The sequence below is a fragment of the Pipra filicauda genome, unplaced genomic scaffold (assembly GCF_003945595.2).
Source record: "Pipra filicauda isolate LSUMZ 115617 unplaced genomic scaffold, ASM394559v2 scaffold4_size7858003_pilon, whole genome shotgun sequence".
Lineage (NCBI taxonomy): Eukaryota > Metazoa > Chordata > Aves > Passeriformes > Pipridae > Pipra > Pipra filicauda.
The window spans coordinates 5,321,322-5,348,317 of NW_024104643.1; the positions used below are offsets into that span (position 1 = coordinate 5,321,322).

A 26,996-nucleotide genomic window follows, 5' to 3' on the forward strand; every position below is an offset into this window, starting at 1 on the left:
GTAATTAACATGTGGATCCTTCAAAGGAAGACTGTTAGAATCATGGGACGTCTCTCATCATTCTTACTGATGTACAGATGATAAAAAGACTTAGGTTGAGGTGACAACAGGATTTGTATTACTGCACATTATCCAAGCTGCAGGGAAAATCAGACAGGACCGTGGTCCACGGAGTCTTTGCTTCTGAAAAAAGTAATTATCCACACTGTTTCTATAATGTAACTAGGTGTTATCCTGCATTTGCAGCTGTCAAATCATTTGTTTTAAAACCGTTATTTTATACTTTACGAATACTTGAAAGTTTGGGGTTTTGCTTGTTATCTTTTAACAAATTACAGAAGTGGGGTGCAGCAAGTGCAGCAATAAAAACAACAATAATAGTAATTTATATAAGCATAACAGATTCTTTCTTGACAGTTGATTTCAGAGATGTTTATGGTAATGTTAAGTTGATACAGTCATGAGAGTGCTTTCATAAAGAATAGGCCCAATTTAATTTTATTTATTTTCCCTAGAGAAAATATATTTGTTTGTTTAAGATTTCAGATAAGCTGAATCTGTTGCGTTTTCAAGCCATAGTAAATCAGTTGTTGGTATGTGAGTCTCTGTATGGTTCACATAAACGTATTCCAGTGTTTCTCTGAGATGCTATAGCTGATGTTTTAAGCTTAATACGTTTTAAATTAGTGCATTAAGGAAATTCACATTTTTTCATTCAGCCTTTAACTTTCTGTAAGTAGTGGTCCTCTTTTTCACATTCAGTGACATATGCCAGAAAAATTCAGTATTTTACCCTACAGGCAGCCCATGGGACTGGGATGAAATGGCCTCTATACATAGGGTATGACTTTATTTGCTAAAGAGGTTATTTGAAAAAGCCCTTAGGGTACAGCTGCCCTTTTGTCCCTCAAACTAGTAGGGGGAAAAATATAAAAGGAACTACACAGTAATCCCTTGTAGACAGGTGACCTTAAGCCAATTCTATACTGTAAGGTTTGTTTCCATTTAAACTCAAAACAGACAAAGGAAAAAAGCAAATTGCAGGTTGTAATGTGTTGCAGAAGCATTGCCTGTTTTTTTCTGTAATTGACTATCCAATACAGACAACTTTAACTGCAAATTCATAAAACTGAGTATTGGTCTATATAATTTAATTTAATGTTTTTAGCAAAAATAGCATCTGAGGACTGATGGAAATAAACATACCTCTATTCATATCGGGTAACCTGTTCAGGATTGCATTTTCTTTGCAACTATTTATGTCCTACAAGTACAGCCAAGCACAATTAAGCAAAAGTATACAGACCTTCTGATTTCATTATTAATATACTAAAAATTAGTCAACTGTAGGACCCACTGGAAAAAACAGCAATCACTTTGTCCTTTGAAGTTCTTTTTTCTGTTTGTTCTTAGAGTTGGCCATTGATTGACATTAACAGTGCTGTCGTCAACCTAGACGTTATCACAGGATCATGGTCCCACTGCACGTGCACTGTTTGGTGCTGGTGTGTTTGGTATTTAAACCTCTGTTGATACACAACAGTTTTACAATGAATGGCACAATATTATTTTTTATATAGTGCAATCAGCTGTTATATGTACCATCCCAGTTCGATCCTGCTTTTCAATAGACAGTCTTCAAAACACCATTATAAATTATGAACAGCATCTCTGAACCCACTTCAGGATAGCCTCTCATAAGTCACAGGTGTGACATCACTGAGCACTGTAATTAATGGGTGTTATGCCACTCCCTTGACTTATGAGTTTTTCAGAGGCTTTTAATTACTTTTAAGTTTAAGGCATTCTGGCAGAATTTTGAAGGAACTCCAGTGGCAGCCTATTCTGAATGAAGCTGTTCTAGCACCATTTGGAAAATAAGCAACTCTGGTGGCTGAAGGAAAACGTTTCAGCCGTTCTTCATGCCTGGTAGTCCAGAGGGAGCTTAAAGGAAACAGCTTCTGTCGACTGCTGCAGGCATTTAGTTACTGTGTTCCCTTTCTGCATCAAGGGAGGAGCTGTGAAAATTGTGGTCAAATCCACATATTATATAAAATAAAAGAGAGAAAAATATCTGAAAAGTCAAGAATGGCTTGAAGGGTTATCATGATGTCATCAACCTGATTTTAGGTATAGAAAAACTATTGTTTCACATGTGAGTGCAGACTTCATGTAACTGATAGAATAGAAATCGAAAAGAAGAAATGCTATCATTCATTACCTGTCAAGAATATGTTGTAAATGATCACCACTTAATCAGCATTTAAAACAGTATTCTTTAGTTTCAGTGCCAAAATCAGAACACCCCTCATACGCACACACACCAGAATGTACATATCATAATATTAAGTTAACTCAGGTGTAAAGCTTTGTTCTCTAAACAGCTGAAGCTTCATGTCATTGTTTATGTGCACAAAACACACATATTTCTCCATATGTTGGCACCATATTGGTGTTATCACCATAGCATTCCCTCCTCTTCAGATGATCTTTTGTTATAACATTTGTTTTTGTGAGGCAAATAAAATATAGTAAATGTAAACCAATTATTTAACCAAATTACTTTGATCGTGGGAAACTGACAATTAGTGTTACAGCTTCTCAGCAGTGAAATCCACACAATAGAGCAGACTGTGATATTCTGTACTGCAGTGTAAGTCGATGTAGTGCATTTATTTTGTCTAGCAAGCTGTGAGAGAGGAGGAGAGAAGTGCAGGAGACGAGCAAAGTCCATCTTGATGAACTATTATTCTATATTTGTGCTGTATGTTGTGAGTTGTTTAGTTTTTCTAATTGCTTGTTAATATATTGGGACAGCCCTTCACAGCAACCTTGAGGACTGATGTCAACACTTACAGCATATACATGTAGGTACGAGATGATCATCTAATTAATCAATGAGTTACAGACTTGCCAAACTACAATTTGTAATTTTCATTTCTAGTAGATGCTGATGATGAAGAGGTTAGTTTGGTTACCTGTAATGATTTCCCACTTTAATAGTTTTACCTTTTGCACGTGAATTGTGGGGAAGTATTTAAATTATGTGCATCGGTACACCCACATTTGGGTTTATTCTCAAACCTTGAATGCATCAGCCCTTCCATGAAATAGCTGTGAGCTAGGAGAGCATTTTGGGTATTGTCATGCAAATGAGGCCACCAAACATACCACTTTGCTTCAAAATTGTTCTGCAGTGACAAGGAGCTTTTGAAACTGGAGCAGGGTTTTCTGAGCTAAGTGGGCAACCCTATCTATCCTCTGAGATCCACTTTCTAAAGTAAGTGTGTATATATGAAGTCCTAATTCCATATCTGAGTGCTCAGATTGGCACTTAGTGCATACCCATACATCTCTGTCAGCGTTTAATCAGGGCAATCTCATTCTAATGCAGATTAAGGTGGTCCTTTTTCTTGAGTATTGTCTTTCTCCCACATTCATACAATAAAAAAACACCAGAAGATGCACATAGCACAGAGAAGTTGAATTTTATCTGGTATTCAGCAACTCTTAAAGCCAAGGTTTTGTGATATATCACTTCAACCAGTAGAAATTTTAATTAATGCTACAGCAACTTCTCAGCAGCCCTCAAGAACTTAGCCAATAGGTCATGAGGAAAAAAAAGTCCTCACATGCCTCATAGTTCACAGAATTTAACTGTAATCAAAAGCTATTTCAGTCTAGTTTTGGGACCAGCTGACTATCCCAAGTGATTCAGGACTAGGTAGTTTTTAACCATCATCTTAATACCAGTTGGAAGCCAGGATGGGTTTCAGAGCACTGGCATTAAATGATAAAGAATGAGCAGAATCCAGATTTTATTTTTGCTTTAATTCAAAATTGTATTAATTGCATTGTGAATCTGTGGGAATTTTGTCCAACCTGAATGTAGACATAATTTTACTGTTAACCTCTGAGCAGTATTGTTCCATGTGCCATGCACTGGAGCTAACAAAGCCATAGATATAAATCATAGGTCCATCATAGGAATGGAAGTACTCGATCTGCTGGTCAGATAAGGATTTGTGGAAGCTCATTGAGACAGTGGATAGCTGGATAGCTGCAATTCTAGAACAGTTGGACTTCTCAGCTCCCTTGTGGCCTAGTGTCAGCTACTTTGTCAGTGTGGTGTTGCATGTTGCCTCATAGAAATAGGTAATGGTTTTTTACACTTGGGTATATAACTCAAGGCATTAACATTTGAAAAAGTAGATCTTAAGGACTTCACAGCTAGTTTGATCTTTTCAGTGATGCATCTCTATCCTCAGAAGTAGGAGCTTTCTTGAGATGACTGGTTAAAGTTATGGAGATGATTTCTTTCAAAGTTGGGTTTTCTGGTGTTTGCTGCACATTTAGATGGTACCTCAGCTGTAGGAACCAAACTGCCCTCAAACCATCCCAACATATAATTGTCTAAATATTTTGGGTTAAAGTACTTAATGTTGATGTGAATGGATTCATAAAAATAGAGAAACAAAAGGATGTTCAGAAAGAGCTATTGCAGTTGCCCTTAATTTTTTTTTTTTGTGTGCTAGCTGCATTATCTCCCAACCTCTTTTGGAGTGGTTACTTAAGTAAAACTTGATGTTACATTTCCTTTTATTACGAATGCTATTTATACACAAATTGGAGCAGATCATGATGCAGCAAAGAACTTTTTATACTGCATAGATTGTGCAGCAAAATAGTGCTTTGTCAGCATTACATGCCTCAGTGAGGAATGTTTTGCTGTTTTAAATCTTATCATTATGAGAAGAATTTATTGTCTAGATACAAAGATTTTACTGGAAACTATTGAGCTAAGGCTGTTGTCATCTAACTGAAAATGAAAACATGTTCTTGATAATTAGACAAGAGGGATTAATGAAAAACACACACTATATACACTGTTTACATACATCTTTAGAGATCTACTTATCAGTTAGGACATGGTTGCATCCCAGAAATAATGGGCAATCCTTTGCCCTTCTGCACTTAGACTCCCTGTCTACAAATGTGATGCAGAGTGAAGGTGGCTGAGGTTTTGTAAAAATGAAGCACATGTTGTGACAGGCCCATCTGTGCCAGCTTTATAAAACAAAAGTGCCCAATATGATCATCCCTGCCTTTTGTTCCACACAATGCTATTCAGGCAGCAGCTTTATGAATGCTTGCCGGTAGAGTCTGCAAACCTCGATTTATCCGACTTCTCCCTCTCCTGTGTTGTCAGTTCTCAGTTGCACTGCTAGCTTCCCTGCCCCCACAATTTCCTCGCTTTACCTGGCCCTTTTTCCCAGGCAAATCCTAGGTAGAACCTCCTAGCAATTTTCCAAGGTTCTGGGCTTAAAGACTAAACTAATTTATTTTTGAATTGCAGATCAAACATAAACTGCAAAGAAGCATTTAATCAGTTAGGAGAAGCAAGGGTACGGCTTGTTTAAGTCCCAGAATCCATAAACCTGTAATGATTTTATTATATCCGTGTCAGTTTTCATTATTTTCATAAATGGGTGTTCCCTGCTTAATGCACAATATTTGCATCAGATGAACCAACGAGTTTAAACATGGTTTGTTTTAATGCTTTGTGAATTTGCATTCAAATTCATCAGAAGTAATTCTATTTGAAATCACACAGGGCTAAGCACAATGGTTGTAAATCCATTTGAATTGAGATTCCAGAATCAGCCCATTAATCTACAAATCTACAATATAATTTTTGTATGGTTGGTGGGCTTTTGTTCTGTTTTTTCGTGATGAGAGAGAGGGGGTACTGAGTGCGTATGTGGGAGGGAAGTGATCGAGGAGGTTGTGATAAATTGACCAAGTGGGAGTATATCTTTCTTATGGAAACTGGTCTGTGAAAGAAACATATGAAAGGCCAGAGACCATGGTTTGAGTGTGTCTGTCACTGGCACTTGAAGTAGTTGCATGAGGAGAAAGGAAATCTCTAAGATAAGCAAGGTTCCTAATATTTAGGAGGTAGAGATTGGTGTCAGCACCTTCCATTGGTCTTCAGAGTATCAGAACTTGGAGCAGCACTATAGCCTACACTTAGTATTTTAAGTCCTCTTGCTAAAAACTCTGTTAGCTTGGATTTTTCTGTGTTCTTTTCTTAAAAGGGGATGAATAAATGCAGCAAGGTTCACCTCCAACAGAAACAGGCTCTTTTTGGAAGGAGTGGAGGGAGCTATATTATAGCAAATAGTGCTTCATTTCTTGATAGCTGCAGAAGAAATCTGTGTTTCTTTCACTGCCTAGAGAATAGTTTTAATTCCTGTGTTCTTAAATAGACTGAATTGTCTGCAAATAAGGTGCTTGTTTAAGCTGATAATTATAGATTTGAAGATGAATATATCGTTGTCTGAGAGTGAAAAAGCGTGTATGTATAAGAAGCATTACTCTCTAAGAAGAAAGGTTTGTCAACAACATTTTCCACACTACACATTCTTCTTAAATGTATCAATGAAGTTTTTTATAAAACTAAAAAAAAAAGATATAAATAATACATATAAAAAATACAAAAATGTATAGTTATCCATAATGTACTTTAGCCTCTTAGAAGGAATGACTTTATTCATTTATTTGAATTGATGACAACTCAAAATGGAATTCAGCTGATACTTTTGAACATGTTCATGAAGTCATTTTGCTTAGTTAGAAGCAGGCTGAAATCAGTCTGAGAGAGATGTATTTGGCTGAGGGCAAAAGTGATTTTTAGCTAAGTTTGTGTCTTCCTTCCTCTGGGAACTAGCAGTCCTGGTTTGGCCAGCAGTCCTAGTTTGTGAAGCTGAAATTAAGGAATCTGTGTCCCTATTTTGAATGGCTTAGACTGGGGCTAACTCAGGATCCAACATAGGAAAGTATTTAAGCCTATGCTTAGCATTAGCTATATGCTTAATTCTCAAAAGTCTAACTACAGGCCCTTCCTTATATACTTGCAAGAATTGCAATGATCAGGAAGTCTGCCATCTGACATCTGTGAAATGAGCTGGTAGACTTGAGTCTTTCTCATAATGAACCAGTTTCCATCTCATAAAATTCTGTAATTGCAGATGGTATCAGTGGACACCTATGACAATCTCAGCAGAGACTGCCGCCCGGCATTCCTCATTATAGGATACATGGACACTGAACTCCTCTCTGCTCATGAGCATGGGGTTGATTCATTGACAGGGCATTATCAGGAAAATTGCAATGATGTGGCTAGGGCTTTGCGGTGGGTAAATGGAGTACCTCAACTCTTGGAGTTGACAATAGGCTCTCCTAAGAAATGATAATGCTGTGATTAAGGCATTAAGCTGGAACTCAGCACACCTGGGAATTCTTATGTGACCCTGGCAACACACTTCTTGTTGTTTTTCACTTCTCTGCTTGAAAAGTTAGAATAAGGCTTTTGTCATTTTATGGTGTTATTTAGTGATAAATATATTACCAATTGTGAGCAATTCAGGAGGTACAGTTTTAGAAGCACATGGGTAGATAAATGCCATTAGATTTTAAATGTGTTCTGTTCAGTTTGCACTTACGTATTCTAGCACTAGTGGAAAGCAGGCCAATTTTTTTTTGCTTCCTAATTCTGCATTGAGGAAATCAGCTTTAGGCACAGAGATATAAAAATCTTGCATAAAATTCACTGTATTGTGAAAGAGACCCTGAAAAAAAAAGTAACGTGAAAGAAAAAAAAAACGTTATTTTTGGACTTCTTTTAGCTCGTTCTTTTAGTGATATAATTTTTGCTCTGTCTGTGTACATTTTGATATGCATATTTTCTTTTTCAAAAGAAAATAATACAATTCAAATAGCCTTAGAGTCTTTTTATTTCAGTAGTAGTACTTGAATTATGTTTTAGGGGTACTTAAAACACACTGAAATAAATGGTGATCCTCAATGGGTTTTGGAGCACTGAAACACATACGAAAAATTATAGCTACAAAATCTGTAAGTAAGCCTGACCTGAGACTTGTAGCAGCTGTTTCAACCTATGATGCCATGAGCTGTTCTGAAGCTCCTTAATCTGCACATATTTGAAATAACAAACCACAATGAGTCCTGTGCGATTTGTCTGTCACATGCCAGAATTTAGGAAACTGTTAGTTCACTAAACTATGGTAGCTGGAAAAAAAGTATTAAAAAAGAAAGGTAGCTGAAATAAGAATGTTTTAATGAAAGTGTCACCAGGAGCTGTTGGTTTCTTAATGGTTTTGAAAATCAGATCTTCCAGATATCCAGCTCCAGGCTTCTGGGGTGGGGTTTTTTTGGTGGGGGTGTTACCTGGCCTCTGTCTTGTCACATATCACAAGCTTTACTGCTTTCGCAGAAACGATCATGACTTCCTCTGAAATTTTGTCTACTGTAACAAAAAAAAGCGAACTAAGTTCCAGCAATAGTAAATGTGTTTAGGCTCCACTTATGTTAAAACTAATGATGCTGTACCAGGTCCTATGTAACAGCAGAATAAGGAGTACATTCACTGCACTGTGCATCATGCTACAGACAAGTATACTAGGAACCATGATATTTTTAAATTACTTGGCATTGTCTAGTTATCATGGTTTTAAGCATTACTTGGCTTCAGTTGGAGACAGATATAGATAATAAATCTTTGAAAAAGTGCTATCAGAATTAAGAGCTAAGTGGCATTTAAAATATTTTAGAAAAATGTGATTGCTAATTAATTTTACAATATTCCCTCTTTTCCTAGTCTAAATTGGGTCTCAGGAAGGAAAAAAATAAGAGCTAATGAAATGACCTGACAGGGTTGCAGGGGTTGTTTACTAGTCCATATTTGACTGGGATTCGTGCTTCATATGATTGACAGTCATTGCAAATTCTTTGGCTTTTTAAGACTTAAGGCGCCGCAGTCTTGGGTGAACTTCAGTTCAGAATAGAATTGTTTACAAATGTAACTAAATAGTTACTGCAGGATCTCATGCTACATTTCACTGAACTGTTCTGAGATAAAATGGATGTGCAGTATAAATGGGGATGAGTCGGGTTAAGTCATACTCTCAACTACTGTACCTTCTATTTATTCCATCTGGGAGCTTTATCACCCTGGCACCTGGAAGTAGACAAGGTAGCTGAATTGGCTTTCCATTGCTCACCATGTCTAACCATCTTCCTGCAGTATGACATGAATATTCTAGTCTTTCATCAAAATCAGATTATTCTTATCCAATAGAGACAAAAATTTTCTTGTCTCTCCAACATTTTCAGTTTATGTAGGTAGAATATATGCAATACAATATTTCCATTCAACTTAGCCTTCTAGTTGTTCTTATTTCAGTATTCGGAATATTCTTTAGTCAAGATTTCTCCCCAAGAGAGGTCAAGTTGTATCCATACTGGAACAATGTGCAGCGGACGTGCCTTAGAATGTGCAATTAAAAATTGCTTTGGCCTGTTTTCTTTTCCTGTTTTACATTTTATAAACTCACATGTAATCTGATGAACACTGTCATTCTTTAAATTTCTTCAGCATTTCAGTTCTCAAGGGACTCCTTTCTCATTGAATATCATTTTTGCATATTTCCTTTTTCCACAAGTGCTAGCATGCAGTAGCACAAGTTGAATCTTGCATATTTTCATATTTACTTATGTTACATCTGTTTTTTCTTTGTATTGATGTTATTGCTTCCTTCCAATTTAGTATTAACTCCATATGCCATCTAAAAGCAGTTGATTTCTACCTCTAGCTAACCAACAACTTGTCAACAGAATAGTATGGAAATTATGCAGCTCTTGGACACATGACTTTGCAGCCAAGTGGAAGCAACTTGAGCAAGGAGCTTCTGAGCACTTTGGTAGAGCTGCAGTGCAACAGTTTACTTTGCACTTCCCTTGCAGCCCAGACACACAGACCATCTTGCAGCTCCAGTATCGGTGTGCTTAGCAATGACTCAGAAAGCACCAGCTTTGGTGTCTTCTGTCTGATCTACTTACTGCCTAGTGCTTCCTAAACCTGGAAGACACCGCATTTAAGACACCGCTACTCTATCAATAGCACTGAAAATATATTTCTGTCAGCAGAAGGGTCAATTATGTGAGCAACTCTTCCTTTGAAGATATTATGGAAACATGCTGCTTCCATCCTTCACCAGAGGTGAATTATGAAAAGAAGACTTTGTCACAAACACGACCCTTGAACGTGGTATAAAAGAGTTACCCATCTCTCTAGCCTCTGTTTCCCATTCCACCTCCCAGAACCAGCATGTACCCCTGCTGCACTCTTCCTAAGTAATCCCAGCATTACTGTGACACTCTGAGCTGAAAAATCAGCATGTATTTCAACACTTGTCATTTTGGGCATGATAAACCTTGATGCTGTCAGTGCCTCAGGAGAAGCAAGGGGCCAGCAAAGGGGGAAGGCCTGTGCATTGTAACTGTACCACCTATAACTAGCCCTATTCCCTCCTCCTCAGATGTTGTTTCCCTGGCACTGAGACTGGCTTTTGGCGTGGGAAATCTAATGTCAGAAGTTTGGGAACTGCCTTGACAATTAATTCACCTTTATCTTATGCTCTGTGCCAAATACAGCTGCACTGGTGGCTGATCCTCTGTTGTGGTTACACATGTAAGGCCGAAGCGTCTAATCATGTTGGGGTTTTTTTTTCAAAACACAGGTTGGCATGACCTGCAGCTTTCAGACTAAATTATTATAGTGATCCTTTCCAGCTGTAGATCTATTGCAAAAGTATATAAATATGATATGCCACCGGTGTTACACTTGATGCTATAAAAGCAAAGGATCTTTCTCCACTGAAAGTCTGTAAAGTGAAAACTACAAAACAAAACCTTGTTTTCTTCTGAAACTGGTTGTAATGCTCTCTTCCTCTCACTTTTCCAGACTCCATCTCTTGACTAAATGTGTGTCACTCCTCCAATTTTCTTTACTGTATTCCCAAGCAGGTGAGAGACAAAAAGGAAGATAGCAACTATACATCAGTGCCTAGATAAAAAGGTTCAAAATTAAGTTATGAAGCTTACCCTCTCTAGCAAAAAGAGCCGATCTTCTATTGGCCTAGCATAGCTCCTTCTTCCCGGCAGTTTATTGCTTCTAATCATACAAATCAGGGCTCATTCCAGTATGATTTTTATGAAGTCCACAGAAGAGAGTATACTCATCTCCTCCAATGCTTTGGATATTGAAACAGAACATTTTTTTTCCAAGATAAGATAATGCATTAATTGCTTTACTTATTAGATGAGCATTAGCTTTTGATATAAGCCATTCCATAGACTCCTGACACTTTGCATGCTGAGCAGTCCTGTCCTTGAAGTTACTGTAGTGCACAATGATCAGAACTTATCGCTGATGTTTTTTTAGCATTTACTAGCAGCGTCTTGGCAGAGGGTGACCTCTAGTACTGCCTCTAAACATTTTCAATTTACAGACTCAAGAATTTTTGCTGCCTTTGCCTCTCATTCTTTTGAGGAGGTCAGCCCTTTATGAATTTGCCACAAGAAAGAAGTTCGAAATACCCTATATACTTAAACAGCTTACCAGGAATATAGCCACAATGAACACACAACATACAATTCATTTTAATATTTATAGAAGAAATTCATGTTGTTTTAAGTGTACAGAAGCAGCTGCTGTCATTTGGCTATGAGCAGATGTTAGACCTCCGAAAGCTTTGCTGATAATTAAAATACTAACAGTTAGTGTTTTACCCCAGCTGCAGGTTCTGTTTACTGTAAATTTGATTTTAATGGTGCCTCTGTGCAGTTATTGAATAGAGGTTTGTTTTCTACTATACATGCAAAAGTGTCTACAATGAAGACAAATGGTTATTTCTCATAATTTACTCTGGAAAGATATGAATATACACTGTAATGTAGTTGAGTTTCTAAATGAAATACAGATATGACTATCACATTTGAAATGGTAGTTTTTGCTGTCTTAACTAACAAAAAGAACTGGGGAAACTTGTAGTTATTCCCAAGCATTCTCCCTAAAAACTGCTGTGCTTTTCAAATGGGTTGAGATGTGCCCTTGAGCAAAGAACAGGTGCTTCTTTTTACTCAAAAGGTGCATAAATCAGAATAGATAAATACAGAGAATCGTGATACTCGTATTTGATAGGTATGCCGAAGAATATAATTTCTGCTTGGTCGTTTAATAACATGATATTTTATTTTAGGTGTCTCTTACAAGTGCCTGTTCTCTTTAGTGCATATATGTACATCTAACATTGGGGAAGGCCAGCCATTTTCAGAATTGTTAATCCCAAGGGCCTGATTATGCAAACCCAATGCATAATGCAAGCTACCATGTTTAGTCCCTTTGAGACTATTGAGGCTAACTATGGCAGTAAGCAGTACTCTTGATAAATAAATGTTTATAAGACCAGGATCTAAATGTATGTATTCTTGAAAAACAAAAACTCTTGCTGAGATAATAATGACAAAAAGGATTTTTTTTTCTTTTTTTGACAAAGCCATTACTGTCTGGAACTAGACCTATTTCAGAAATCTAGATCATTTTCCTTATGAGCAGAGCTGTTGGGGTTTTTTTTCCCCTGATTTGTAGTTTCCCTAAGACACATATAAGTGTTCATATTATTTTTTTATTATACCGTATGTTCTCTCTACCTAGGAAACAGAAATCTCTGGTTTTACCAAGCACAACCAGAACCCCTTGAAATTGGGATTCTGATTTAGAAGTGCTAAAAATGCACTTTACAGATGCACTGCGGGGGATAAAACAGAAAAAGCGCGTCCATGTATCATCAATGTCAGTTGTTCCAAACGGAGGGCCAGAGTAGGCTTTGAAGCCGGACTGCCAAGAAATGTCCAGGCTGGCTCTCCTCATCTCAAGCTGCTAAATTGCACTGGAAGAGATAGCTGAAACACTCCAAATACATTCCTGATGCTGCTTGCCTGTGTAGGTAATTGCTGTATATGCCACAGTGAGGTTTTTGCTCACACGTCAGAGTTGAGAAAAGAAGCTGGCACGGTGGCAAACAGGTAAAGAGAAAAAGAGGTTGACGAGAAAACTGGTTGCTGTGCAGGTTAGGCAGTTGTAGGTTCTGCACGTTAACACTGTACGTTTGCCACCATCAGTGGGAATTTTCGTATGTATACTTTTCATTTGCATAGCTTCTGTAACACTGGGCTCTATAGTATTCATTTTTGACCTTGAGTGCAGGAAAAGAGAAACTGAATTTTTTCCAGAGAATGCCTTTTCCCAAAGGTTAATTGGACACTGGAGGGAAACTAAACGAAACCAAACAAACTGCCTGAACACCCTACCTGAATGGCTTGGCTGTTTATTTTGGTGGTTGTTTTTTTATTGTGTCTTTTTGTAGCTGTTATCATAGTTCTGTAAGGTGTGGAAGGTAAAAATGGCAAGCAGGAAATTTCAGTCTGTTTTTCAAAAGAAAATATATTACAAAAGTACTTTCTTTTGCATTTTAAGAAAGCTAAAGGATATCTGCTGCTTTTTAAAATACTGGAACGTTAAAACTTGGTCCTTTATTCAAGCAGTTCTTAGAAGACCTTGAAGTTTCCAAACATGATTGAGTGGTTAAGGACAAAGCTAGAAACTAAGGATGTTTTGAGTTTCAGCGTTGAAACATGACAGTACTGTATTTTTAAGTATAAAATGAACTATGAACATTGTCTGGGAAGTGGGGGGATTTTTCTTGTTTAATTTTCTTTTTACAATAATAATATATTGAAAGAAACAAAAGTCTTGCTGGATTGGTATCTTTTGAGATTTATGTACTTTGTGTCAGTGGTGGATTTTTTTTTTTTATGCCTCTTAGGGAGATGGTTAAGTCTCCTATAGGTATAGTTATTTGTACTGCTTTACAAATATTTGCTGCCTTTGTGGACATAATAGTTGTAACAAGGGCCATTTTGGGTTGCTGATTGATTTCACTTCTCGGTTTGACCCATCGTATTTTCTTTCCTTCAACAGAAGACATGAATGAGCCTTCACAACCTCTTATTTAGTAGCTTAACTAGCTGGTTTAAAAAATGCTGGCCCATGCATTGCTTGCACATAAAAGCCTTACAAATGATAAAGAATAGTTTTTACTATGGCCAAGGAACAGAGATCTGAAAAATGCATCTTATTATTATGGCCTCCAAAAATCCAGGTAATCCCAAAGTTATGACATTATGCCACAGTTCTCAGACTGCACTTAATTAATTGAAGTAAAGATCATAACAAAAAATTTAATTGAAAGGAAAAAGAGGAGGAACTTGTAGCTTGATGAAGGTGTAAGTTATTACCTTACAAATTTGAATGGTGGACTTACCGTACCATTCAAAATATTGTGCTGCCATGTAGACAATAGCTTTTAAAATAAGAAAATCAGTTGCTCATTCAAGTGATTCCAGACATAAGTTGAATTTTTTGTATCTTTTAAATTTCTTAAAGATTGTATTTAATTGAAAGAAATTTTCTTGCATTCATGTTATTTAATATTCGTTGCATTTTAATAGATACAAAATATTTGTTTGTGTCATTAAATAACATACCTCATCACCAAAGTATGAAAAATTAAGTGTTACTAAATAGGAGGCTGTAAATCAGGCCTCCTAGAACTTCTTCAGAAAAGGAAAAATAGCTGTTTTAAGCTTGCTGTGTAAATGCAGATCATTTCCGTCGTCATAATAGATTATTTCATTTATGACTTACTGCTTTGTCCTAAAGTGCACCTTGTGAAGGATGTCCTCAGCCCAGCCTCACCACACACAACCACTTGCTACAAGTTTTGGGGAAGGATTAGAATTCTAAAGAGGCTGCTGGCTGAGAGCAAAGCGGTGCTTTACATATAATATTAGCCCAGACCTTCCTAACGCATTACGCGTTCCTTTCTGAGACAAGTCTCCTTAATGCCATCTTTATCTGCTACACGATGCATGAAATCTACTTTCTGTTTTAGAACTGCGGCTGACCCCCGACCCCATGAGTGGCGCCACAATGTGACCTTTCTATTGTCATCAGCTTTCATTCTCCTGAAAATTCTATGAATTTTTATTACAAGTTTTTTTAAACCAAGCTGAGGCTTCAACAAATTACTTGACACAGATGAGATGAAGTTGTTGAAGTAGTGTTAGATAAGTTTTACAGCCAGCATGTGTGCTGCTGAACAGTACAAAGCCAGTGTCCTACAATGTCATACACCAGTAACTGCTGAGCCTACTATTGGATAAATACATCATTTTATGGAACATTGATTGTTCTATAAACCCAATGGAGTATTATGCTCTATGATCAAACCATTTAGATTGTGTGTAGAGCACAGAAAATGCCATATTCAGGATGGTACTAAAAGTGCCATTTGTGTATTTTATGGATGTCATTACGGGGGAAACTTCTCTCTGTAGGCCCTGTTTACTGCAAAATTTTTTAGTCTGTAATGACATTTTTCATTCACAACGTATGCCTTCAAGAGAGGGGGCCCTTGTTTTATTTGTTTCATTCGAGTTTACTGCACAAATCCTGTACATTTTAATTAAATGTAAGCTTAACAAAAGAATAAGGTATTTATTCTGTGGGGAACAAATGATGACAGTAACAAAAGAATAAAACAGACACACAAAAGGAAGTCAGGTATTGAGTAAGAGAGAGGGGAAAAAGGTACTAAGCCCTATTTGTAGTTTCCCAGAAGCACATTAAACATCAAAGCATTTCTTTTAGCCCTATTTCAGGAGTCTGTGGTCTCAGAGAATTAAAATAACCTGCAAATATGGATTTAATGTCTAAAATTTCCTGACATTTTCAAATAAAAAACTAACAGTCACTCAGGACTCCAACTGATAAATAATGGCTCTGCTGAAATGACAGACTTCTTGGAAAGAAACCAATTCTGTGATCATTGCACCCCTAGATATGAAACACCTCCTTACAAATTGTCTGAATATGAGCTCTCATATCATTATATTTTGTCATTTTAATGCCTGTTTGTGTATCTTTTTAATTTGCCGTGACATGCAATCAGCAACAAGTCCACTTTTCCTAATATTAATGTGGGCTTGTATTCCAGCTTATGTTTGCCGTGTCAGCCAACACTTACCCCTTCTCTTTACCCACTTTTAAGAGGGGGTGAGAAGCAGGCTGAATTTACTGGGACAACATGATTGTTGCTACATACAGTCCAATAATGTGACATGTTTCTTAAATACATAAAAATTCCTGCAAATGTTGTGTTGGATAGCAGAGCTTCATTATAAAAATGGCGGCTAAGCCTCAAAATATGTTGTTTTCTAAATATCTGCCCAACTTGGCTTTACAGTGTTAAAACAAAAGAAAACTGGTAAAATCTGCAATTCATATTTACCATGAAAAATGACTAAAATTGAAGTCGATGTTCCCAGTAAATTCTTGGTCATAGTCCAGTTAAAATTTAAAGTTACAGTAGATTCACATTAGTTTAAATGACACTTGAACTTCTACACAGCTCAACATTAATTCATTATAGTTGAAATGGAAGAATCTTCAGTGGGTGAATCTTTTACAATCTGATTGAGGCTGTTACATTTTATAGGAGCCATTTTTCAAAGCAGTACTGACAGCACTCGAAGTTATTAAATTGCTGAATCAAAAGATGGACCTGCAATCGCATTTATGAACTGTGATGGAATAGCTGGGGTTGCACTGAGCTGAGGTTAAGATGTTGGTGTAGTTAAGCTTCATCACACCCCTTAGTGACAGCAGTATTTACCCATGTAGTTTACTTTAATGGTCGGGAAGTGGCTTAACTCACCTCTGGATTCAAATAGATTAAGTAAGCAGTCAGAATGGCATAATTATCAGTGCTGCGAGGGATTCACCGGGTAGCTCTTCACCCAGGAGACTTCCCATTCAATTGCACAGTAAAGACTGGAGTTGCATAGATTTGCAGGCACAGCATTTATTTGAGGAGGTGAAAACAGGATGAATTCCCTTTTTCTTTCCCTTCCCCAGACCAGAGTTTCTCCTCAACACAGGGATGCTGTGTCCCGTACATAAATTACCATGATCTTAGGGGAAAGATGTCATGATTTTACTCTGTGTGTGTGTGTGAAAATTATGATCGTAGAGTTATTTTGATTTTGAAATCCAGTGGAAAATGCATGATTTGTAGAGTTATTTTGATTTTGTGCCACATCACTGCCAGACTCCTCTTTTATCATGTCAACAAAGCAAGATTCCTGAGAGAATTAATTACTTCTACTCTGTTATAAAATGTGGAGGAGCTAAGACAATTGTCATTTTATGTTGATTTCCCTTTCCTATTTTTCTGCTCTTTGGGGGGTCTTGTGAATGTCAGTGCCTACAGAGAGCACAGGAAAAGTGGGGATAAGAACCAGTCAGTCCACGGTAAACTTCCTTCTTGCTTATACCTGACAAAATGTACTTCAATTGCATGTGCCAAATTTATCATACAGCATCACCTGGAAACACTCTAATAGTTTAAACTGTTAATTTTCTTTTCCAAAGATAACCTGCCTTGAAAACCAAGATGAAGAAAGTTGTATAACATCAGTTTAGACTTGTGAAGGTGATTTGCAACCTTTCAGCTTGACAAAATTACTTATGTGCTTCACAGTACAGTTCTCCACTAGAAGAGTGATAATAAAAGAAAGGGTGGTTGGATGGATGGATAGATAGATAGATGATAGATAGATAGATTAGATAGATAGATACCAATATAAGAGCTCAGTATTCTAAGCATTGATGTTACTTTGGAATATTAGCTTGATATGTGCCTTAGCGTATCAAGTTGCTAGAGGCTGCAAGGTGCCAACTACTCAGTCTTGGAGTAACACAGCTTCTAAATGAGAACTTACCTTTGAGCAAATTAGTCTGGTTTTTACAGCCCATTTATTCCTCTATGTGATCAGGGCCTGACAGCTCTATGCTTTGGGTGAAAGCAGTTAGACCAGCTTTAGTATAATTTTCTTAGTCTCTTGATGTCAATGGAGTACAGCGTTCACTAGAAGTGGCTTGGACGGTACAGTTCTAGACTGAAATTTGATTGTAAAAGTCAGGTTTTTTTCCTTGTCTGTTTTATCCTAAGCAAGCAATGGCATAGCTATTTGTGTTAGTGATAAGATACTACACCTGTTATTCCAGAGATGTGATTTCAGTTTTGTGTAGGTGAATTTGAACTGGAGCGTGGGTGTGGGTAGTCTGAGCATCAGGGACTTAGTCAGCCTTCCCAAGGCCTGTCTGGCATTAGACTCTCACCTCATTCCCAGTGTCCAGGACCCACTTTTTTCTCTGTGTGCATTGGTTGTGGCCCAAAGCTTACTTCCCAGTACATGCAGTAGCTCCATGGATACTTCCGAGTGGCACTGCCATGGGAAGACAGTGAGTGCTAGAGCTGTCCTTCCAAGGAAATCCACTAAGCTGGTGGTCACAGCTCTCAGTTACGTCTTCCCAAAAACACGTAAGGCCATGTTTTGAGAATGGTGGGCTTGACTTTGTGCAGCTGTGGGCACCATTTGCCTTCCTGAAGCTTGTTAGCGATGAGAACTGAGAAGGAAACCTTCAATGACACAAAACCAGACCAAGTGGCAGAGCAAGCAGTTGGAATATGGAGGTTACATGTATTATAATTTGTTAATTGATTTCATGTAGAAATAATTGGGAAGCGTAATCGAGGTTTCTCTGGATAATATATAGAATATCCTGCTTAGGGAAAGAAAGCTACTGGGTCTTTTCTCCAGGTAACTAGGCTAGTGACTGAGTCAGTCAGGGGTGCTGGAGATGATTCTCAGTAGGAAATGAAGGAGAAAACAATGGCATCAAAATGACAGCATGGCAATTACCTCACCAACAAAAGCAGGGTATTGAGATGATCAGCCACAGTTTTTCAAACCCAGATATGTTTAATGTAATATACGATCCTAAAATTCATTACTGAAGTACTGAAATGTCACCAATAGGATCTTCTGTAAAAGATGTGTTAATGGCTTTTAACTGCATACTGTATTTACTTGGGCTTTTTTATATAGGATATTTTAAAAAACACATTTAAATTGTTAATAAGCTGAAGAATGGTTAAACTCAGCAATTATTTCATCCTGTAAATATTTGATTTGGAAAACATGCAAATTGGCTTTGTTCATTTGCTCGTTTTACCTGTGTTTTCTACCAGTGAAATCTGAAAATCGTCAAGGAATTTCTTTCCATTCGAGCTACAATTTGTTAAAGTAATGAACTGATATTTGCCATGATACCATGTTAACAGCGTATTTTATCTTGTAGGCATTGTGTCCAAGTCCTATGAGTGCCGACTTAAGGGGCAAGGAGCAACCTTTGTGGAAACTGCAAGTCCTTTTACCGCAGCAACACTGGGAGAGGTTTCTCCAGTTAAGGAGAAGGTCTTTCGGGGCAGTAGAAGACAGCCACAGTCACCTGAGGAAGTTCAGCAATTTATTATTATTCAAGGATATGACAGTGACTTTGCCATTGATGCCTCTGTGGAAGAAACAGCAGTGGCTACCCTTCAGACATTAGCAATGGCTGGTCAGATGGCCAGGGTGGTCCATATCACAGAGGATGGGCAAGTCATAGCTACAAACCAAAACGGCTCCCACGTGAGTAGTGTGGTTCCAGGGCAGATACTTACCGAGCAGTTAGCAGATGGTGCAACACAGGTGGTAGTGGTGGAAGGAACAGGAGCTGATATGGAGGAGGCCGTTCAAATAGATGCGGTTCCTGACTCCAGTAGCACTGTACTGCAGCAGATAATGCAACAAGAAGTTTTAGATGCTTCTGAAGCTACAGTCAATCCTCCAGAATCCTCCTCGGCATTAGATGCCCTGCTTTGTGCTGTAACAGAGCTGGGTGAAACAGAAAACAAATCTGGACTCCTTGACAGAAGCAAGTCTAGTCACAAAGATTTCTTGCAAATGCCAAACCCTGAGATGCCCAACGTTCCCAGTGATGCAGAGGGACAAGAAATACAAATGTTCCACAAAGTTCAGGAGACTCAGGAAGATACCAAACCTATGGAAGTAGTGACACGGGTCATGCACCCATCGGCTATAATTGCGTCTCAGGAGAGAGCTCAGGCTGCCTTCAAGAATATGGTCCAAGGAGTATTACAGTTTGCTGTGTGTGATACAGCTGCAGCCGACCAGCTGATGAAAGAAGGTGTCACTCAGGTCATCGTAAATGAGGAAGGGACTGTGCATATGGTAGCTGGAGAAGGCTCTCAGATAATTATGCAGGAAGCTGGTAGCCACACACTCAGTGTCCAAAGTGAACACATGGATTTAGTTGAGTCGGATGGGCAAATATCACAGATTATTGTGAGTGAAGAATTAGCTCAAGCCATGTCTCAGGGCTCTGATGGTGACTTCTCTGAAGGTGCAACCCACTACATCGTCACAGAATTGCCACCAGACATGCAGGATGAGCCTGGTGTGTACTCACATGCTGTGATAGAGACAGCTGGGTCTCAAGACATTTTGCAGGCTGGTACTGCTCTAAAAGCAGAAGCTGTAACCCCTGATGGAGCAAGAGAACAGTTGGCAAGCATGGTCATTTATACAGAGGGTGGCTCACAGGTAATTCAAGGCCAGAGAGATTATAACAAAGTACAGGAAGCATGAAGAGCTTCACCTCATAGGCTGGATTCAGGGCAAAGCTGGATATTACCAGAATCATGGAGGCACTGTATTCCTGGAATGTTTTCTGTAAAGCCTTCTCAGTAGAATGTCCTCCTAGCCAGGTAACAAATACGCACTCTTCAGGAAGTGAAGATCAGCTAATAGGAGGAGTTCACTGAAAAGGATAGTACAATTTTGTTACAATAGTTCTAAGAATTATTATATGGGATTATTATAAAACAAGCATATTAGGATAAAAGGATAACAGGATAATAGGCCCCCGTCCCAAAGTAGGAATTGTTCTGTTCACTGTTTTCTTTGTTGATTTTTTTTTAATGTTGTTTTATCTCAGGGTAATTCCCTGCCTTCTGTCATTTTTGTGTAACATAATCACAGGAGTAAAATAATTGCACTTATATGTACATTTTGTGAACAGATAAATATGCAAAAAATACAAGCCCCACAATAACAAGGCGAACAGGTAAGCTTACATAAAGTAATCAGGGCCCTTCTTCATTTTAAAGAAAAGCAGGTGACATTTTGTTTTCTAAAATCTTACTTTAATACACCCTTGGCTAAAAATATGTTGTCAAAATAAGGACTTTTTGCATCTAAAATGAAACTTTTCATAGTAGTTTACTCTTTCATGGTATCACATAAGACTTTCCCTAAAGAAGAGCTCAAAAAAGCTGCACGTCAGAAAATCCTTGGTTATACATATTTGGGAAGAAGAACTCGATGCCTGTAACTTCCACTTAATTTTAGATGAGAGTCCTACATAAGAAATGTGCATTTCTTGAAAAAAATATTGTCACTGTCAGTGTTTTGCTTTTCTTATAAATAGTGCTTCATATAAATACCATTTTGCAGTTCATTTGGTGAGCTACTTCTGAAATGTTATGGGGATTTTTAGAGAAAATTCTGACATTGACATTAACAAGTAGGGGGGGGAAAGGTGACCTTGTATTTCTTGCTTCGTCCAGAATGTCAGTTATTTACTTGTGGATATACTACAATTGTTCAGTTCAAGTTCGTGTTGAAAAGATTTGTTTCATGATAAAACTGGTTTTGTTTCTTTAGAAAAATTGTAAAATATAAACTGGCAAGGTTTGGGGATTATTTGTTTTGTCTTTCAAATAAAATGTTAGCATTAAAATGAAGCATCATGATTTTTAATATGAAACAATAAACAGAACTGGCATTCAGCAGGAGCAAACAAACGCTATCTGTTGTGTCTGTGTATTTTCTCTTTTCTCTTTTCTCTCCTCTAGCTCACTAGATAGATAAAGATAAAAGAATCTAATTTCTGAAGTGTGCCTCATGCATGCTTAATATAATTGTATAAGTGTTTAGGGTATAAGCCATGCTGACTCTAGAGATAACTGGGTTTCCTATCATGTTTAATATCTTAAAATTATCAACTATAAGAAAGTTGGGGTGAGGTAAAACAGTAGTTCCTTCCTGAAGCAACTGTTTAAAAATGTATTTTCTAATAGGGCTGCTGAGAAAAGGTGCCTCATTCTGGGGCTATAAGATCCTTCTGTCTTTTTATCTCTTATTATTATTATTTTTCAAATTTTATTATTTTCCAAGAATTGAGGTTGTGTCTTTGTCAAAGCCCCAAAAAAGTAAATTTCAAGTTAGACATCAAGATTCATAATTAGCCGAGTTTGACTTGCTCATCTTTCTTAAAAGTGACAGGCTGTTCACTTACTCTTAAATACTGTCTTCAGCAAACAGTGACAGGATCAACTCCCGTTTGTTATCAGGAAAAAGGTGACCTTTACAAAATGATGGCCCTCTGCAAGACTCTCACAGATGTTCAAAAAACTGAATGTTTTTCAGTGGAAATATTTCTTCTTGATCATTTCTCCTGTTAACTGTAGCCCTGTGGTCTTGCAGCTTGGATGCTAATTCTTCGCTGTGCTTAGTCCTGTATGGCTAACCTTTCTGCTGCAGTACAGGATGTTGACACTGACATGCTGCAGTTTACCATTTGTGATTTATTTAGGATAAATATGTCTCAGGTGGCATTTAATCCTTCATAAAACCAGTGTAGCCTGCAGTGTCAAACCAGCAATCACATTGTATGCACAATGAAAAGAGCAGACCTTTGCATAAAAAAAACCCCCAGTGGTAGGTGTTCCTGTTCGTGGGAGCATTGGAAAGGATTCACTAACCTACCGTGTGCTGTAATTACCTGGGAGCTCAGGTTAACGATACTTCTCTCTGAGTGCAGCCTGATCAGGAGAGCTAATATTTTCCTAGGCTTTTTTTTCCCCTTCTTTTTAATGTACACTTTAAAGTTAACTTATTAGCGCCCTACAAATGTAACATTAGAAATCAAGGGTGACGTTCTTTCCTGTACTGTCAGCCTGCTTAAGGACTCCACGGCACTGTCTCAACCCCATACTAAAACTCTGGCATTTGTCTCCCTCCCATGCCAGAGCTCCTGGCATTGTCCCATATCATAAACTGGGAGGAGATGAGCTGGGTTGCTCTATGGATCTTCCCAGTGTTCCTCTGCCTCCCTCTGAGAGCAGGGAAGATTAGGAAGCTGGGGGGGAGGCACTCAGAATAGAGCAGCATCTGAAAAGGACATGACTCCCCCCAGGGCCATGTGGTGCTGGTGTGGCTGGGAGCAGGCTCTGAGGCTGCAGGAGCCCTTTGGCACAGGTAGCGTCCACTGTCAGAGCATCGTAGAACTTGTGTGGTGTGGATTTAAGAAGCCTATGCAGGCCAGGCAGCCAGTCGCTCCTAAAAGTGTGTTTGCTGTTTGGTTTGAGCACCTTCAGTTGCCTGTGTCCCCGAGAATTCAAGGGCTATGCTGTAGTGGAAGCGATTGTTGAGGGTACAGTATTCCCATGTCAGTTGCCTTCTGGTGTTCTGACTGCCAGAGCCACCGGCTTCATTTTCTCTTCGTTATCCATTCTGAATAAGCATTAATAAAGTTGGATCATGCTGTGATGGTGCCAAACAGGTAAAGTGTTTAAGAAGCATTGAACTAGTATACAGGGGGAAAATAAGTAATAATGCAAAAAAACAAAACAAAAAGACCCCCACCAAGAGTGAACAAAAAAGCCCTAAGTGAAAACAAAGAGGAAGAAGAGATATTTCTGGCAAGCAGTCTCACCCCCCCATTTCTTAAGAATCAGATATACACCTTCAGAGGCAGTGTCTCCTGGCCCCAGAATACAGGCTCCATCTTTGGGGAGAAATGGGAGATAACAGATAGCTGGAAACTATATTTAAAGAAATATTTCCTATAACAAAAACAAAATGAAAAGAACCCAAAACCCAACATAACCCAAAGTGCCCACAGCTACATACCATTCTGCCTGACTACCAGCTGCCCTTTGCTAAGGAAGTGAGATGAGCCAGAGCCAGGGAGTTGATGTGCTAAGGTATGCACTTGTGGATTGCATAGTGCTGCAAGCACTGCTGTCATTTATAAATGCTGCTTTAATACCAGAAATGTTGGCTGTGTGTTCTGGAAGAAATACATTTGTGATCTTAGTGGGCAGTGGATTCAGCTTGTGTAATCGCTGTAGGAATCTCTGTGTGTCAAAAGTTCTTGTGCCTCGGGCTGGCCCTGAGCTGAACCTGTGCTTAAAATGCAGTTGAGCCCCTTTCAGAAAATCATGGGGATAGACCTACTGGCAGAGCAGTACAAGGAGCTGGTGTTGTGGTAGGCACAGGCCTCACAAAGCAACTTCTGGGGCTTTTCTCCAACTTTCCCTGCTCAGGAGGCTTCCTAAGTGCAAAACCTGTAAACAGAATAAAAAAGAGAGAAGAGTGAAGACAAAACCACTCCTGAAATTTGAAACTAAGTAAATTCAAGTGAGAAAAAAAAGTCATTCTTTTGGCAAAACAAAGAAGAGCTGTGAGTTTTCACTTATTTTACTGAGCAACAATAACCCATAATTTGAGATAGCGCACGGCTCGCTCAAACAGGCTGTTCCATCTTGTTGAAGAATACAATTCGTTTTCTACTCCTCTAGGGTGATATCATTTTATATGAAGAAAAAAGTTAGCTCAGATGGCAGTTATATGTTTCGGAAGCACCTTCTAATCAGGGATTGGTGATTCATTATTAGCTTCAGCAGGCGATCCATCTGACATGTAAGGGGAAAAAATTAGCAGCTGTCACTGCATGATGAGTTAATTTCCTGATAGGCCTGACACTGAAAAGCCATTTGGAGACATGGAGATGGCTGATGAGAAAACCTGGTGCTGGTTTATAATTGGAGAGAAAGAAAGGGCAGAGAGACAGAGGGAGTTGGGGGAGGGACTGAGGCTAATCTACAAGTGGGGATGGATGTTTGTATATTTGCTAAATAGGCTGCTTCACAATAACCCGCATTACTGCGCATACACACCTTGGTGGGTAAGTAACAAGGACTGGGGTCTTTCATTTTCCTTCTGCTGCGTGTCATTATTTCTAGTCATTTGTAATTAGTACTTCAGACAGTTTTACACTTATTCCAGCCCGGGTGAATGGTGTACAAGCACGCGATTGGGTTATCTTGCGGTGACATTGAAACCTGACATTTTAGTGGGAAGGGGAGAGAATGACGCTATTCCTTTAATGGTTCTCACTGCAATTTTCTTAATTGCAGCTTGAGATTTCAATCAATCATACAAAAATAAACTTATCTGAAACAAATATTGTTAAAACTTCCAAAAGCACAATTGCAAATGGTGAAAGAGTATTCAAAGAAGTCTCTTGGAGAGCATGGGGGAATATGCTCTTCAAAATATATAAACACATGCCTCTCTGTTTATACTTTTTAAGAATGGTAAATAAAACTATGGAGAAAATAGGCATGCAAGACCAAATGCTGTGGAATCTGCTTTTTGTGTGTAATTGCAACAAAGGGTCCTTTATATGTAATAAACAAAGCTAATAGAAAGCCCTTGGCCAGAGACTAACTGATTTCTTCAGCATGTTAGGTGCTGCTTTAAAGGGACATTTGTTTTCAGCTATTTAAGTAAGGTATTTAATATGCTCAGCAAAGGGAGCCAGGCTTTTCTTCTAACTGGAAAAAAAAATATTTCAAACTTTTATTTTTCAAAATAGTAGACTTAATGGGATTTTCAGCATCATCAGAAGTTAATTTTTGGTTGGGAAAAGCACAAGCCAGTAGCATCCACCAACTCTATTTGTACAAAACTAATTTTGGCTTTTTCTATTAAGATGTTCCTAAATGATGGTCAAGGATTTGGGAGCAGTGGTGGAGTGGGGAAGATCCACGGTACACAAGTAGATCCAGCACGTATCATGCAATAGAAATTGATGTGTGTGTATACGCAAACTAGGATTATGTTCTGCAATGTAACAGGACACCTGAACTTGTTTAAAACACATTCCTGTCTTCTGGCAGCAACACATTTATCAAGGCTACTTGGAATGACCAGTTATACTGCGTAGTCCTGCCCTGGAGGTCAACATTAACTGAGTGCCATTGGGTTCTGGGAATTTCTGATGAGTAAGAATAGCAATCCCCTGGGCAGCAATAGCTTAATTCTGGAGTGGCTTTTCTTCCATACTCCCCAAACCTCTGATCACTCTTACTGCTTGGAATCCTCATTGCTTACTACTTGGAATCCTCGTTGCTTACTGCAGCTTTTCCATGCCTTGATTCAGTTTCTTGGAGGTCCTACACACAGACTCCCACTGCCAGTGTGTCTTGTTTTGGAGTGATCCACCTGGTTATTCAGGGTGATTAGTTAGTTGCCTCTGCTGGATTGCATCCCCTGATATGTAAGTAGCCATGAGCTTCAGGATCCACACAATGGTCAATAGACAGACTTTGAAAGTAATCTGGCTCCTTGAGAAGGAAGGCTTGTTGGATAAGTTGAGCATCACAAGGGAACATCTGGTCAGACAAAGGAGAAGAAAAGATTGAGCAAATGCAAGGGTAGGAGGCAGAATTCTTGGGCTAGTAGGAACTGAGCTTGATAAGGAGCTTCTGAAAGTAGAAATGGAACTGAATTACCAGTAACTGAAAGCCATAACTGCTCACATGTAACAAAGCTGTATACACAAGAGTTGCAAGACAAGAAGTACACAAAATGGGAAAGCAAAACCCAGTGCCTTTCCAGCTCAGACCCGGAACCCAAATCCAGCTCTCTTCCCCTCTCTGTTCTCTCCTCCACCAATGCCCAGGGCAGAGACAGGTGATTTGGTAGCCTCATTCAACTGACCCTGTGGTGCCATGTGTAACACAACATCTGTTTTGGAGATCTGGCCATAGCAAGTGCTGTAGGTGCTCCAGGTTGGAAGCTGGCTTCTAACACCTCTGAATTCCTGCAAGGGAAGACACCAACAGAGGAGACACATTTCATCTAGATAGAATGGAGGGTCACCAGGGGAAGAAAAGGACTCATTTCTGTATATAAGGTATTTACTGGCAGATGTCTTACTCTGAGAGAGCTTTCCCCCAAATCCTGCTAAG

General features: G+C 38.6%; 1 protein-coding gene across 2 annotated transcripts in view; it reads left to right on the forward strand.

The window, feature by feature from the left end:
- Positions 1-21,763, forward strand: part of ZNF407 (zinc finger protein 407) — a 335,285-nt gene extending 313,522 nt beyond the window's left edge. For both annotated transcript variants that reach the window (XM_027746031.2, XM_039386726.1), the window contains one exon: positions 19,190-21,763. In XM_027746031.2, coding sequence (XP_027601832.2) covers positions 19,190-20,541 — 1,352 coding nt within the window. In that variant the 3' untranslated portion in view covers positions 20,542-21,763. The remainder of the gene's footprint in view (positions 1-19,189) is intronic.
- The last annotated feature ends 5,233 nt before the right edge of the window (positions 21,764-26,996 follow it).